General features: G+C 40.9%; 2 protein-coding genes across 7 annotated transcripts in view; one reads left to right on the plus strand and one right to left on the minus strand.

The window, feature by feature from the left end:
• IQGAP2 (IQ motif containing GTPase activating protein 2) overlaps window positions 1-16,082 on the plus strand; it is a 296,761-nt gene that overhangs the window by 209,170 nt on the left and 71,509 nt on the right. For all 4 annotated transcript variants that reach the window (XM_043592352.1, XM_043592373.1, XM_043592363.1 and 1 more), the window contains one exon: window positions 11,564-11,654. In XM_043592352.1, coding sequence (XP_043448287.1) covers window positions 11,564-11,654 — 91 coding nt within the window. The remainder of the gene's footprint in view (window positions 1-11,563; window positions 11,655-16,082) is intronic.
• On the minus strand, window positions 1,397-7,699 carry F2RL2 (coagulation factor II thrombin receptor like 2). Of its 3 annotated transcripts, XM_043592441.1 has the most exons (3): window positions 7,364-7,695; window positions 6,939-7,185; window positions 1,397-3,528 (listed from the first exon to the last, which is right to left on the minus strand). In XM_043592441.1, the coding sequence occupies exon 3, from the start codon at window positions 3,518-3,520 to the stop codon at window positions 2,450-2,452; it is 1,071 nt and encodes a 356-aa protein (XP_043448376.1). In that variant the 5' UTR covers window positions 3,521-3,528; window positions 6,939-7,185; window positions 7,364-7,695; the 3' UTR covers window positions 1,397-2,449. The 3 variants fall into 3 exon arrangements, with proteins under 3 accessions (XP_043448376.1, XP_043448370.1, XP_043448357.1); XM_043592435.1 differs by lacking the exon at window positions 6,939-7,185 and having other exon boundaries at window positions 1,397-3,522; window positions 7,364-7,699; XM_043592422.1 differs by lacking the exon at window positions 6,939-7,185 and having other exon boundaries at window positions 7,364-7,694.

Consider the following 16,082-nt stretch of genomic DNA (forward strand, 5'->3'; position numbering starts at 1 on the left):
TGTGTCTGTGTGGGGTTTTTTTTGTTTTGTTTTTTGTTTTTGAGAGAGAGAGTGGGGGAGAGAGAATATTAAGAAGGCTCCACGCCCAGCGGGGGTTGATCTCATGACCCTGAGATCATGACCTGGCCAAAATCAAAAGTCATACACTTAACTGAGTTACCGAGGTGCCCCATCTGTGTGTGTTTTTTAACATTTGTGGTTTGGATGCTTGGAAGTTGCAGTTGTGTTTTGATGGAGATAATTCTGTGCCTTGCCTTCCCAAGATCTGGCCTTGAAAATAATAGAAAAAAAATTATATTACTAGTATTGCCAGTATAAAGTAAAGCTTGTGCGAAAACATACAGCTGTTAAAGATCACATTGGAGGGGCTCTGGGTGGCTCAGTCAGTTGAGAGTCTGACTCTTGATTTCGGCTCAGGTCATGATCCCAGGATCATGGGATTGAGGCCTGCACTGGGCTCCATGCTGAGCATGGAAACTGCTTAAGATTCTGTCTCTCCCCCCCCCCCCGCCCCCCACTTCATGTGTTCTCCCTCTCTCTCTAAAATAAAAAGAATTTTTAAAAACGATGACAATGGATAACATCCGCATGGAACGGATAGCCAGTTTTATCAAAGGTTGAGGACAGGGATTTAAGCTGGTGAGAATTCTTGCTCCTCGTTAATAGTATTTCAAGTGTAACCTTGTATAGAAACCAAATTCCTTTTGTCTCAGGAGAAAGGCTGGGTAATGCGCATGTTGGCACATACTTAACAGAAAACACACTTTGTTCACCAGAGGCAGTGAATTGTGAGCTATTTTAAAATTGAAGGCTTTCCTTGAGACTTTGTGAATTAGATACCCAAAAACGTTCTGTTTTGCTACGTATATATTTACTGCACAAGAGTTGTGTGCTTTTAACAAGTGAATATTACTACATTTTTCTTTTACGTGAAACTGTATTACACATGATGGCTTTATTTGCAGAAACCAATTCCTTTCATTGAAGTTTCTGTCATCTTAAAACTTATTTTAGGTTTCTTTTTATGTTTTTTTTTTCTTTTTTCTTCAAGTAATCTCTGTACCCAATGCGGGGCTGAGAGAAAAGGAGACCCAGAATCTGAAGCAGGCTCCAGGCTCTGAACTGTCAGCACAGAGCCCAACACAGGGCTGGAACTCCTGGACCGTGAGGTCATTACCTGAGCCAAAGTCTGCCTAACCGACTAAGACCCCCAGACACCCCACCCTTTTTTTTTTTAATTTTTTAATGTTTTGTTATTTTGAACTTTTAAATGATTTTATGAGTATGTTCTAACTTACCTTTTTTTTTTTTTTTACATGCCCAACCAAAAAATAATGTCCCTTGTCATACAAGGTACCTTGCCTTCTCAGTAACAATTGAATGGGCTTTCATACTGTTTTGCTGCTTTGAGATTTTATTCATTCACTCAGCAACATGTTATACAGAGCATGGATCTGGGCCCCACAAACCCTGAGAAGACTTGGGTCTACAGGAAACTAAAGAAGGGAGAGGAGTAGCCCCTTCTTTACTATACAGGGTGTTTAATAAGTATTTATGAAATTAATATTTGTATATAAATGTCAAAAATACAAGAAAGGGAGATGAGAAAAATGAACTTCTAGCTTGAGAATCAGAAGAATGGTCCATTGAAGACTTTAAGAGATGGAAAGAATTAAGGCAAACATGTTAAAAACAGCTTTACAGTTAGAGAAGCAAGAGCAGAAAGGAGAAGTCAAGATTATAGCAAATCAAGAAGCTTGGCTGGTGCCTACTTTGCAGGCAAGGTTTATTGGGAAGCAAAGTTCGAAAATTATCTCTGAATGTCAGGCTAAAGATTTATAACTTATTCCAAAACAGTGAACAATCATTGGCAGTGTGTGAGCTGGGATTTTTGAGTGATGTGTTCAATATGATCTCAGGAAGATTAATCTGGCAATGGCCAGTGACATAGAATAGGCTGGCAGTGAAAAGAATGGTTAGAAGGCAAATGTGGGATTAAGGTAATGGCCCCTAGTGATAAAAATCACTTCGAGTGAGCTGATGAGGCACCACCTGTGTGAGAGTTGGAGAAGGAAGACGAATCAAAAATGACGCCAAACACTGAAAACTGAGATGTTAGCTTCTCCCTGTGCTTTGCCCTTGTCCCACCTCCTCCTCCAGGACATGTAGGGTTGAAACCTACTGGAAGTAGGGAAGATGGAGAATTAAAGGTCTTGAAGTACCATCAGGCAAGTGTGTCAGTTGCCCTAAAGATGATCATATCTTTTCTTCTGCACTGACACTCTTAAAATCCTGAAAAAGTATTAAAATAAAAAAGTGCTTTTGTAGTGTTTTATTTTGAGGCAGTATTTCTTAGGAGCTCAAGAATGGAGTTAGAGGGTAGAACCCTTTGTACTGGGCATATATCGTCCCAAGAAGGTGTGTTTTCACAGATGGCGTTCCTGGTTCTCTAAGGTGATTTCACCATTGTAAGGTAAACAGTGGAGTGATCTATGATTTTTGACATAAGAAAATAAAGGAGTGGATCTAGGCAACTATTCAGGCTCCCAAGGCACAAAGCTATGAGATAGACAAAATATAAGCCATCAGTATTGTTGTAGTAGTAGTTAGCGTGGTGAATAATGAGGATAATATTGCTTGGAGCAAAGCAAATGGTGAAAATCAAAAGAATGAGGAGACTCGCCTTAACATACCACAGCCATCTGTGATCATATGCATTAAGTGTCCGAATGATGACTGTGTAGCAGTAGATAATGACCACAAAGGGAATTAAGAATCCAAAGAATGCCAAGGATATGAAGTAGTAGAGTTGGAAGGGTGATGAGGACTCGCATGTGTTGTGGACATCATGGCAAGTGGTGATGTCCTGCTGGACAAGGTAATATTCCTGCTTCAGGATGAAGAATGGCAGCATGTATAAGAAAACCGTTGCCCACACCAGTCCACATGTCAGCAAGGTGTAGGTACGCTTGGGCAGACCTCGGTATGTGAAAGGATGGACAATGGCTAGGTAGCGGCTGATACTAATGCAGGCGAGGAGCAGAATGGAGCAGTACATGTTGCCATAGAAGATGACTGTGGTGGCCCGGCACATCACCTCTCCAAATACCCAGTTGTTCCCATTGAGGTGGTAAGCTATCTTAAAGGGCAGTGTGATGCAAAAAAGAAAGTCTGCCATGGCCAGGTTGGTGTAGAAGATGTTCATACAGATGGATCTGGTCCTGAAGAGGAGCATCCACAGGGTCACCGCATTGGCTGGCACACCTACTACAAACACCAGGATGTAGACGGCTGGGATCAGTTTGGTACTTAAGGAGCTGCTCAGGTACCCCATGGTAGCATTATTCACGTGGAGATTTGAAACCCTTTCTTCTGGGCAGTTAATTTTTACAGTTGTGGTAGTTCCTGTCCAGCCTTCTATGGCAGAAAGGGGGAATTCTTCAAAAGAATTTGGGGGAGCCCCACGGAAGGTCTTAATAGGTAAGGTTGGTTTTGCCAAGTTGTGTACGTCATTTGCCATGCCTGCAACTGAGAAGAAGTATTATTATGAATTATTGCTGAGTCCATGCCTGTAGTTCAGGACACAATGAAACTAAAAGTTTTATCTACATAGTTTCTGTAGTTGTAGAATTTAGGATCATTTTTATTTTTACAAATCCCTATAAATCTGGTAATTAGCAGGAATGCATTTAGTATATATCGTATGCCCCAGCACTGTGCTAGGCCATGCAGGAGCAAAAGCTAGATGGCAACTCCTTGCAGGCAGGAAGTTTATAATACCGTTGGAGAAAGCAATAATAGCACATCAAACCATTATAGACCAATATCATATTGGCTGTAAATTGTATAGACATTCAGACAGTGGTTAACAGATTTAAATGTTTGAGCAGAATGTCAAGGAAGAGGTAAAGATGAGCAAGGTTCATAGATGAAATTTAATAGATGAATAAGATATATGGGCTGGCATGGGATCTGGCAATGTCAGATAAGTTAATTCAACAAATGTTTATTGCATGCTTATATGCCAGTGGTACAGTGTTACACTCTGTCCCTGTCTTCAAACTGTCAGACCAGTGGAAAAGGTGCACAAAAACTCATTGTCTTACGCTAATAAGGTGTGTGAAAGAAGATGACAGGGTAGGTTACAGATGAAAGGGTAGGATACAGCCAAATCTCTGAAAGACCTTTAACTAGAAGAAAACTCAAAAGAAACCATGTTTCTGTTCTCAGATGCCGGGCTTAGGCTCATACAAAATTGTGAACAGAGGCATGGCCATTATAGTAGACAGCATGATGGCCCCACAAGATTCCACCTGCTAATGCCTGGATCCTTTGAATATGTTATTTTATGTGCAAAAGGGACTTTGCAGATGTGATTCAGGATCTTCAGATGGCATGAGTGTCCTGGATTGGCTAGGTGCATCAGATGTAATCATAAGACTCCTTATAAGAGGGAGGCAAGGGAGTCAGTATCAGATATTTTAAAATGCTGTGCTGTGCTGGCATTGAGGATGAAAAGAGGAGCCATAAACCAAGGAATGCAAGCAGCTTCTAGAAGCTAAAAAAAAAAAAAAAAAGACAAGAAAATAACTTATGCCCCAGAGCCTCCAGAATGAACACAGCCCTGCTGACATCTTGACTTCAGGACTTGTGACCTCCGGGAGTATCATCTGTATTGTTTTAAGCCACTACAATTGTGGTAATTTGTTGCAGCACCAATAGCATACTAATATAACTGTGATCTGGTTTATATTTAAGATGACTTGGGTGACAGTGTACAGACTGAAAAGGGAAGAAATTAGGGGCAAGGGGGACTGATCTGGAGGCTACTGTAGTCATTGAAACTCAAGATGGAAAGTAACAAACTAGAACAATGGCAGCAGAAAGGCGAAGTGAACCGTGGAAACTGATGGCAGCTTAGAGGGACTTGGCATCCAGTTGGCTTTGGTGGCAATGAGGGAGAGGCAGGAGGCAAAAATGACTAGGAGGCGTCTACTCCAGATGATTTTGGGGAAGAAGATGGGACAAATGACAAGCATAGAGGAGACAAAGGAAGAAAAATGAAAAGAGGGGAATAGAGAATATAGTCCATAATGTAATAACATTGTTTGGTAACAAGTGGTAATTACACTTACGAGATAATGTATAGAATTGTCCAATCACTATGTTGTGCACTTGAAGCCAATGTAACATTGTATGGCAACTCTATTTCAGTTTAAAAAACTAAGGAAAAATTCAGAAATGGAACAAAAAGGAATAGAGATGCAACAACTACATACTATAAATTATACTATATGTTGGGCGTTCGTTGGCGTGCTAATTTTAATCCTCCTAATTCATGCAAGAGCAATTTCAAAAACACAGTAGACCTTACTACTCAAACCTGTTTCTCATTATATAATTTTTCCGTAAATCTTTGACACGTACATGAAGTGGATTCTCTCACATTTCTAAGATGGACTTTAATGCCTAATATAAACCTCATACTTACCAATTTAAAATGCCATTGTTCTGCTAGTTACGTCTTTTCACATGACTTCTGAATTCCTACGTGTTGAGCACTTGGGGTTAGTGTTTAGTAACCTGGTTCTCATTCAAAGCCAGTTTCTCTTCCTGCTTTAATCTCTAGCAGTTCGCCCCCAGGTGAAATTGAAGCCTTCCTCATAACCTTGAGATTGCATAAACTGAATTCAGTGTATAAAACAGAGTATTGCCTGAACAAGTAGGGACAGGGAGGTGGTGTTAAGGTGTCGTTTAAAGGAAGATAGATTAACGAAAAAGAAAGAAATATCTGGGAAGTGTTCTTCTCTGCCTGTGTTTAGATGTGAACTTTGAGGACCGGTTAGGTGACCCTTGGATTCAGCCATACAAATCCTTCTCTTCATTCTCGCATTTTGAAAAATGCTTAAATTTGATGTCACCCAAAGAGAAATGCCTTGAGAATTAGGCCCAAAGCTGGAAAATGGTGGCTGAAGAACATGCTGTGCAAGTTATTTCCTTTCAAGATCTGATAAGAGAGTTGTTGCAATGAAGTGTTTGTCAGTTTTCAGAAAATTCCTGTGATTGAGCAAGACATGGTGCCTAAAAACATGGTAAACAGTGGCTGTGAAAAAGCCTCGATTCCTTTTTCCATGAGAATTCCAGATCTGGCTTGACTTGAGTAAGTCTTTCAGTGCCTAGAGTCTGGTGTGCTTTCAAATAGTACTCATTGTTAAATTTGACATATTTTTCAATTTGTTTGGATTCTTAATACAGGCTTCCGTTTGGCATAATGTTTCTAAAATGTTTTTACTCTGGGCAAAGGCCTTGGAAAGGGACTGGTCCAAGGGGACCAGACTTCAGCCTCTAGACGATGGGGTTTTTTCACTCATTTCTCCCCCACCCCATGGAAGAAAGCCAATGCCTTGCTTCTTACTTTGTCGCCTTTAAATGCCCCCTGTTCACTTGCACCAAACTCCACCAGCATCTTGAAGGAGCCCCCTTCTGCTGCATTTGGGTTCACCCCTACCCAGAACGCTCACTCCTTGTGAATCCCACACCCGCTGCTGCTCTGAATGCTTAGCACTCTCCCACAACCACCTTGGCGATTTCAACTGCCTGTTGAAGCAACATTCCTCTATAGAGGTTTAGTTTTGTCAAATTTTTATTTTTTCCGCCTCACCGTTGTCCCTCACCCCAGCTTTCCTGCTCCAAACAATGTTGGCTGGAGAGTGACCTAACAGCAGAAGAGTTGTGGATACAGATAGCGCAAATTGGCTTATTTTGGAGTAAGCAGGAGGTGACAGGCTAACATTGGGTTGAGTGAAATAAGAAACACATTAAGAGTTGAATAATAGTATTTGGGAGATCTCATTTCTAAAAACTAAAAGATCATATGAATGTAAGGAGAACTCCATGGTAAAGTCATTAAGAAACAGTAACCTGTTAGCATTACTTACTGGAGGACCACTCATTCTTTCTGGTACTGTTCTTGTTTTCCCTACTTGTGGCCCAAGACAAGGTATAAACATAGGAATTTTGAAAATCTCTTGAAAAAGTGCTGTCTTGCCGAATCAGAGGAAATTCTTAGAAGATCAGAATCTTGTCACAATGAAGTTTGATCCATGACTTCATTGTAGGAGTTAAAATCTTGACTATGCCACAGGTTTTTAAATCTAAGCAGAGAACACTGGTCTTCGACAAGGTCTGAACAGAGCAAACAAACGATAGCTAATTCCTTCCAAGATGCTGCCTTTTCATAACAAACCTCAAACTCTGCCTTTCAGGTTGCAGATTGTGTAAAGTGCGAAGAAAATTAGATTCCGTTTGCCCTTGTAACACAAACCACCACCCCCCGACCTACCCCCGTATGAAAAGAGCTTACCGCTTTGACAAAAAGTGGGCGACAGAAGCATGACTCCAGCAGCTACAAAGATGAGGGCTTTCATCTTGGTGACCTGAGTCCCGTTTCTCAAATGTTGTTAAACGTGTAAAATTAGGGAGCACAGCTTCCCCTCGGTTTCGTGTGTGAACAGCAAATGGAACCCTTGTTCTCGCCGTAGAGCGTGCTGTCTGTCGCATGCTCCACAGACTGGGAAGCTTGCCCAGGTCCTCTGGAGGGGAAGGGTGTGACAGCGCTCATGTTGCAGGCTGCGTGACTCAGGCTGAGTCTCTGAACACATTACTTTATTCCTGGAGCAAATCATTTAACTCTTACCCACCCCTAACAGTTCCTTCTGCGTAGATGCTCTAATTCCCACCCTGTATACTTTGACTTGCTGAAAAAATGCAGGTAGTATACAGTGAGTGCTTACAGAAGTAAGCTGAACATAGAGGCCGAGCAGCAGTTAGTTTTGACTGTCCTATATCTCATTTTTATCCATTTAAAAAGCACAGTGCCAGAGTGTGATGTCTACTGAATAACTGAGCTGTCAGAAATTAGCCTTTCCTTAATCCTCTCTGTTATTCAAACCTTAATTCTTAAACCCATTACATAATTATAAATGAAATGAGTCACAGAAAACAAACTTTTTTTAGGAAGCTAAATTAAGACCTTGGTTACTTTGAAAATTCTCCATCAGTGTCACATGTTCTGAATTTGCCATCACTGTTTGGCCATACTTGGTTTTAGGGGGGTTTTTTTTGTTGTTTTTCCGTAACTCAACATATTCTGAGCTGTTCGTTTACTACAGAGTCAGGTAACAGTGGGGTGTGGAGGGGTGTTAAATAATAAACTAAAATCGTGATACAACATTAAAATGCAGAGGACTCTGTTTATTCCATGGTTATTGGTGAGCAGGTCTACAATAAACATTTTTTTAAAAATGTGAAATGTCCATAACATAAAATTTACCATCTTAATCATTAAGTAGTGTCCATCTCAGTAGTGTTTAGGACAGCCACACCGTTGTGCAACGTATAAGCTTTTATGGATAATTATATCCCGGAGGATATGGTTTAATATGTAGTATAAATGAAACTGCATTGTGACAGATTTTTCTGTACTTAACACAACTTAAGGTTAAACCCTAAGCCAAACAGTCCCAACAGCATGTTGCATATAAAATGCAGCAAGAATCAGAAAATGCAGATTTGGTGTGAGACTTACAGGCTGAGGGCTAAGCCAGGAAGGAATTGATCTGTGTAAACTTTTCACATCATGATTAAATTTCATCACACCAAGAGTTTTACAATCAAAAATTAATAGTACTTCAGCTACATAATATATGTTAACAGAAGCTGAAATTGAAAGCTATTTTATTGCAGAAATAGCCAAAATGCCATAAAATATTGAAAAGGGTACTTTTTGTTGAATTAAAATATTCTAGGACTCATCTGAATTCAGGAATTTATCACTTGATTTGCAGATGGCCTGCTTTCTCTTTACTTGATCCATTTGTCACTCAGATGTTGAACCTGGCTATGTAGCTTGAGGTAGAACCCTGACCATCCTATAAATAAATTTCCAGTCTTGTAGCAAGCAATTTAAAAGGAGATCTTAAACCACTAGGGCTTGGTTTTTACTCTTGGTTTTACATTTAACTCTAGCATCCTTTGGTGTAATGAGTCATGATTTAAACTGTTGACTTAAAGCCATTTGGTTTGTAAACTTTTTCTTTTCCTTATGAAACAAATACTTTAAGCTTTTAAGTGGGATTTAACTTCCTTTTCATCTGGGTCAAAGTTTGTATGGTGCATCTTCTACAATGATAAGTTATGAAAGAATTTGGTAAATACTCTTAAAAAAAACTGAAAGAGACATAAATGAACTTGTATGGAACTTAGTCTTTAGGCTAGTCCTGGGAGGAGTGTTTGGGTTCTCTTTGGCCTTGGGAACAAATAGTTCCTACTCCCCTGTCTCTTCATTCTTCCTGTAGTCTTCAACTTCCTATCATGCTTCTTGTTTGATTCCTTCACATCCATTCTTTCAAGAAATGGAGATCTTGCTACAAGTAACCATACCCATGTGGCAGATCTGCCTAGAGATGGTTGTGGAAGCAGGAGCCAAGCCTTCCATGATGGTCTCCATTAGCCCAGATATTACAGGATGAAGTGATAGATTCTTTGTCTTACTTTCAGAGTGCTTTCCACATACATTATCTCAAGTTAGTCTAAGAGGGAAATAGCTTTGAAGCCTTGCAGAGGAGCAGGTGGGTGTCATTTCTCCTTCCTGCCAACTCTCCATCCATCATGAGTCCTGAATGATGGAGCAAGTTCTCCATGGTTCTGATGAGCTACTTGCTGTTCATCACAGGCTTGCCTTAGGATTTAGTACGTGACACTTATTACTACACATGGGCAAGTGTCCCCATTGTTGAAAATTGAATGCCTCAGGGTGCCTGGGTGGTTCACTCAGTTGAGCATCCAACTCTTGATCGTGGCTCAGGTCATGGTCTCAAGATTTGTGGGATTGAGCCCTGCGTCAGGCTCTGTGCTGACAGTGCGGAACCTGCTTGGGATCACCCCTCTCTCTGCCTCTGTTTATGCCCCTGCATGTGCTTTCTCTCTCTCAAAATAAATACACTTTCAAAAAAAATTGAATTGAATAAAATAAATTGAATGTCTCATCTTCCCTGAAAAATATTTAATTTCTCCTGATAACATTTACTTGTAATCTTTGGCAAGTTTATGTAATCTTGGGCAGTTGGTTTCTGAAAGTCCCATTGAATTACTATATAGTAGCACCATATTTGTAGTATGGTAGTCAGAATCAACCCAGAAGTAAAAAAAAAAAAATGGGGTCACCTGGGTGGCTCAGTGGGTGGAGCATCCAACCTTTAATTTCAATTCAGGTCATGATCCCGAGGACATGGAATCTAGCCCCATGTCACTCTCCATACTGAGTGTGGAGCCTGCTTAAGATTCTCTCTCCCGCTCTGCCCCTCTCCCTCACTCATGTGCATGCTGTCTCTCTTTAAAATACAACCAAAAATAAAATAAAATCACTTTAAAAGTAAAAAAAAAAAATGGTAGATAATTTAGTGCCTTTTTATTGCTGTTATCACTTCCATTCTGAAGCTGTCCTTAGCTCCAAGTATTTCTTCCCCCTGTAATTAACCCCTACTATAATCATTTCTTGACTATTTCTAGATCACGTGTCGACAGCCATTGTCGCTCTGATCACATTGTATTATAATTATTTTTTATGTAAATCTATCTTTTCTACTAAGTTGTTAGCTCCTTGAGGGCAGCCACCATGTTTTTGTATGGGTCTTTTGTTTTTGTCTCTGTGTCTGATAAATGCCAAGTATCATTGTCTTTCCTTCAAATTTAAAGTTTCCTGTGAGGGGCGCCTGGGTGGCGCAGTCGGTTGAGCGTCCGACTTCAGCCAGGTCACGATCTCGCGGTCCGTGAGTTCGAGCCCCGCGTCGGGCTCTGGGCTCATGGCTCAGAGCCTGGAGCCTGTTTCCGATTCTGTGTCTCCCTCTCTCTCTGCCCCTCCCCCGTTCATGCTCTGTCTCTCTCTGTCCCAAAAATAAATAAACGTTGAAAAAAAATAAAAAAAATAATAAAGTTTCCTGTGGTACTCTGGGCCACCTTGGGAACACAGTGATTAAGGGAGAGCGTATTCAGAGGCAGCTTTTCTGGAGGAGGTGACATTTGAATTAAGCCCTGAATGGTAAGAAAGAATCCACAGCCACACAGCTGGAGGAGAACATTAGGGTCTGAAGGAGGCTGGTGTGCAGGTCTGAGACAGGGAGTAGAGGAGTGTGAAGGGCAGCCAGAGGAGTCAGCAGGCCTGCATCATTAGATCCCCACGGTCCCTGGGAAGGGGAGTTACATTTTCCCCTAACTGCAGAGGAAATCTGTGGAGGAGTTCCAGCACAGGGATCATCCGGTTCTTTATAAAGGACCACCATGGGAGAGGGCAGTCTTGGAAGCAACACAAACCAATAGATGAATGCACCTAAGTGGGAGATGGGGGTTGGAATTGGGCATTAATAGTCTATACAGTGTATGACAGTGGTTGGTAGTTGGTAAGAGTCTGTGGGAACTGTTATAAATGGGCTCCTGAAAAGCAGTTATAAATTCTGTTTCATCATCATTCATTGTTCTTTCTTTTATTCTATGACCCTATTCCCAGGACTCTGAGATTGTTTCCAAAGTCCTTTGGCTGGATGAGATACAGCATGCGGTCGATGAGGCCAACATGGACAAGGACAAAGCAAAACAATGTAAGTCCTCACCTCCTTTTGCTGGCTCAATGAACCTTGCTGGTTATGCCACTGATTTTTTATTTTTACAACTGTATAGCTTTAGTTTCTGAAAAGATTTGGACTCTCAGCAATTTTAGTTGTTGAGTATATATACAAAAAGATCTATTGGTGGTGGCACTATTTTCAGTGATTCGGTGCTATCTCTAGCAAAATCTAAGGATTCTGGTACAAAATCCAGAAAGCAAAAAAAATGGTTACTGAACTCTCAAATTTCTAGTTTAATCAAGCCCTTTTTTACCTTTTTTAAAAATGTTTATTTATTTTTTTAATTTACATCCAAGTCAGCATATAGTGCAACAATGATTTCAGGAGTAGATTCCTTAGTGCCCCTTACCCATTTAGCCCATCCTCCCGCCCACAACCCCTCCAGCAACTCTCAGTTTGTTCTCCATATTTATGAGTCTCTTCTGTTTTGTCCCCCTCCCTATTGTTATATTATTTTTGTTTCCCTTCCCTTATGTTCATCCGTTTTGTCTCTTGAAGTCCTCCTATGAGTGAAGTCATATATTTGTCTTTCTGTGACTAATTTTGCTTAGCACAATACCCTCCAGTTCCATCCACGTAGTTGCAAATTTTCATTCTTTTTGAATGCCGAGTAATACTCTATTGTATATATATACCACATCTTCTTTATCCATTCATCTATCGATGGGTATTTGAAGCCCTTTTTTTATCTTGACCCACTAAGAAACTTGCCCAATCTGCTTAATAAATACCTATGCTCCCTTCTATGCCTTGCATTGTATTAGTCCAGATTTGCCAGAGAAACAGAACCAAATATATACTTTTCTCTGGAGAACTAAATGTGTGGTCATATATCTGTGTGTGCGTGCATGTGTACAAGTGCATGTGCATGCAGATAAATAGTTGTTTCTCTGGAAAGTATGTCGTATCTGTATACACACACATACATAGAGAAAGAGACGGAGAGATTTACTCTAAGGAACTGGCTCATGTACTTGCAAAAAGGCTGGCAGTCCAAAATCTGTGGGCAGGCCACAGAGGCCAGGTGGCAGCACTTAACCACCAAAGGTGAGTGGGTGTGGTTACTGTCATGGGGAGCAGAGTCAAAGCAGTAATCAGAATGATCTGACAGACCTGTGGGATTGGCTAATTGACTGTGGTGTCCCTAAATATGATTTAAACAGTTTACTAAATTCATTCCTGATTTGTACAAGTGGAAGAAGAATTCTAGGTCAAATGCAGAAGTATAATTTGAGTAATGAGAGCAAAAATCATGACCCCTAAGTCAATTCCCATACTTAAGCCATTTACAAACCAAGAACCCCTTAAGTGAAGAGGAGACCGGGTCCACTTGAGAACAGAGTGCCACAGTCAAAATTTTATACTGTTCATCTTTATTCCAGGCTTCCCCTAAAGAGAGCTGCAGTTTTTTACCATGGTGGCTGTGCTGAGGGGAAAGGACGCAATCAGACGTTCCAGGGGTTCCAGCACACTGGCTCTGAAACTGACACTAATTGCAGGAAACCCCAAATGTCACTGTGGTCCACCAACCAGAGTAAGGGCTCATGGAGCTCAGGTGATCAGTGGAGTCTTAGCTCAGGTCTTTCTCCCAGCGAGTCCTCAAACCGACATGCAATTATTCCCCCAGGTCTAGGGTGCAAAATTGAGATAGACGTACTCGGCAACTAGCAGAATCCCCTCATTGGCTCAAACGATTTAATTTTAGTTTTATTCTAAGACTCATAGACGAATAGTAGGAAAATTCACATGGAAATCTAAAGTAGCTTCAAGATTGATATACTAACACTCTACATGGACAAATAATCTACCGAAAGTAAGACTTCTGAAAGTGATGTTCCTTAACCTGTCTATTTGCAGCATAACTAGGACGTATCCTATTGTATCAGGTCATAGAATGCTGTCGAGACACCTTAGTCTTCTTGCCCCCAAAGATTGGCTTTTCAACTTTGGAAGCATCTGTGGGGAACATCTGGTTTTTATTTCCTTAGCCCGGAAAACTCTGTGCATTTCTCCAACCTGAACTTATACCCTCAGGATCTTTGAAGTCTTTCCATTCTAGCACTCTAATCCTTAAGAAAAAATAAAATAAATTTGAGACAGGTTCGTAAGAGATTTAGATTTAAACGTAAAACTGAAGGAACACTTTGTTCCTTCCTTGTTAGTTTGAAGAAACGCTTTTAAAGAAATTAGGTTGTAACATTGGCACTCAGCCTGAAAGGGTTACAGTTTTGCTCTTAGAAGTCAAACCAATCTAGAAATCATTTTATTCATGTTCTTCCTACATTTGGCCTGCAGATGAGAAGCTGTTCCTTGTTTTACATTGAGATTCATTGTTGTGTTGACTGTGTAAGAGGCTTTCTCAAATATGTGACTGTGTACTCCAGATGTACACGTTTAAAATCCTGTCTTCTGCCTCTGTCCTGTGTCTCAGAAGAGCTGATATAGTTTCTTCTATGATACATAACACCAAAAAGATGTTCTGAAGTAAAATCATCTATATTTTAACAATGAGATGAGAATTTTCCAGTTTTTCAAAAAAAGAGTTTAATCTTCCCTTTAAAAGCATCCATCCTTTGTATGATAAGACTTGAAACAGATTCTGGTTTCGTGTTGTAAGCATCTAACCCACTCCCAGATAATTTGGTACAAGAAAGTGCTGCCTTATAGGTTTTACCACAGGCAAGACTGAAAGGACACCGTAACTCAAGTCTCCTTCATTTGGGTTTCTTGCTTTCTTAAAGTAGGTTTGTCTCTACTTTTGACTCCATAGAGCAAAATTCCCCAGCTTTCTTCCATTATTGTACCCTAAGGAATCTTTTTTTTTTTTATTTTTTTTAACGTTTATTTATTTTTGGGACAGAGAGAGACAGAGCATGAACGGGGGAGGGTCAGAGAGAGGGAGACACAGAATCGGAAACAGGCTCCAGGCTCTGAGCTGTCAGCGCAGAGCCCGACGTGGGGTTCGAACTCACGGACCGCGAAATCATGACCTGAGCCGAAGTCGGACGCTTAACCGACTGAGCCACCCAGGCGCCCCTAAGGAATCTTTTTAGATAGATTTTCCCTAATTATTTTTCACCATGGAATTTTAATACCACAGATATATTGAATCTGTTTTTGTACCATATGTAGATCTGTGCTGATACATAAAAAGATTTCTCACCCTCTCCCCCACAAGAGCCATTTTTTGCCCCACTGGAGGTTATTTCACCTCATTTAAGAATGCATAGCTTAGAGAAAGCATGCTGATGTATGGCTTAAGATGCAACACAAACATTTCTTTCGGATCTTTTAGGAGACTTATGGGAGATTTCTTCATTTGTTCCTTACCACAAACATACCTGACTTTATGTAGACCATTTGTTTGACATCTTCAATTACCTGGAACTAAACGGCATCCCATGGATTAAGCAAAAACACAGTCAAAGTACATGTCTCAAAGCCTTTGTCCTAGAACTGATTTACTCTGCTCATTGGGGATCTCTTGGGCAGACACTTAGAACCTTTGTATTCTTATATTAGGCTTAACACTAATATGTTTGGTTGTGTCCCTTCCCAACTCAGAGTACATCAGAAGCTATGAATTACCAGGCAATTAGGTGATTGGGCTGCTCTCTGCAAGCACATAGCAGCAAGAAGAAATAGCTGGTGGGGACCGGAGGTGGGGGGGGGGGGAACTAAACAGCATAAGAGTCTGAGGCCATTCAGTGCAGGAACAAAGAAGCCCAAACATCTCCTTAGTATTTGACAATACTAAAATAATCACTGTATTATAGCAGAGGATGACAGGAAGGGCTCTTCTAGCAGCTCTCAGCAAACATTAAGCACCTACTGTGTACCAGGGATTATGGATAAAATGATGAGCAGCGTAGAGACTGTTCTCTTACGGTATTCTCCAAGGGTTTAGATTTTCATGGGAAAATTAATGGTTCTGTTAAGATGAGTAGTAAGCTTCAATTACCTGGAAGATTCATCTGTGGACCCACTGCTTGCATATCAATATTCAATGGTAAATCACAGTTCCATATCCAAGAAATTTGTGGCTTTCTTATACCCATCTTTTTAAAAAATTTTTAAGTTTATTTATTTTGAGCGAGGGAGGGGCGAAGAGAGAGAATCCTAAGCAGGCTCCTCCCTGTCAGCACAGAGTCCGATGTGAGGATCGAACTCACGAACTGTGAAACCAGGGCCTGAGCTGAAACCAGGAGTCAGATGCTTAACTGACTGAGCTACCCAGGCGCCCCTATAATACCCATCTTTTAAGGAACATGGCGGGGCGCCTGGGTGGCGCAGTCGGTTGGGCGTCCGACTTCAGCCAGGTCACGATCTCACGGTCCGTGAGTTCGAGCCCCGCGTCGGGCTCTGTGCTGACGGCTCAGAGCCTGGAGCCTGTTTCGGATT

This window comes from Prionailurus bengalensis, chromosome A1 (genome assembly GCF_016509475.1).
Source record: "Prionailurus bengalensis isolate Pbe53 chromosome A1, Fcat_Pben_1.1_paternal_pri, whole genome shotgun sequence".
Taxonomy (NCBI): Eukaryota; Metazoa; Chordata; class Mammalia; order Carnivora; family Felidae; genus Prionailurus; species Prionailurus bengalensis.

What these genes read in the sequence shown, in the direction of transcription:
- F2RL2 (XM_043592422.1), bottom strand. Translation starts at nt 7,427, where the DNA reads ATGAAAGCCCTCATCTTTGTAGCTGCTGGAGTCATGCTTCTGTCGCCC. An exon ending in GCCCACTTTTTGTCAAAGCG is followed by an intron (nt 3,529 to 7,363) that starts GTAAGCTCTTTT and finishes ACTTCTTCTCAG; the next exon opens with TTGCAGGCATGGCAAATGAC.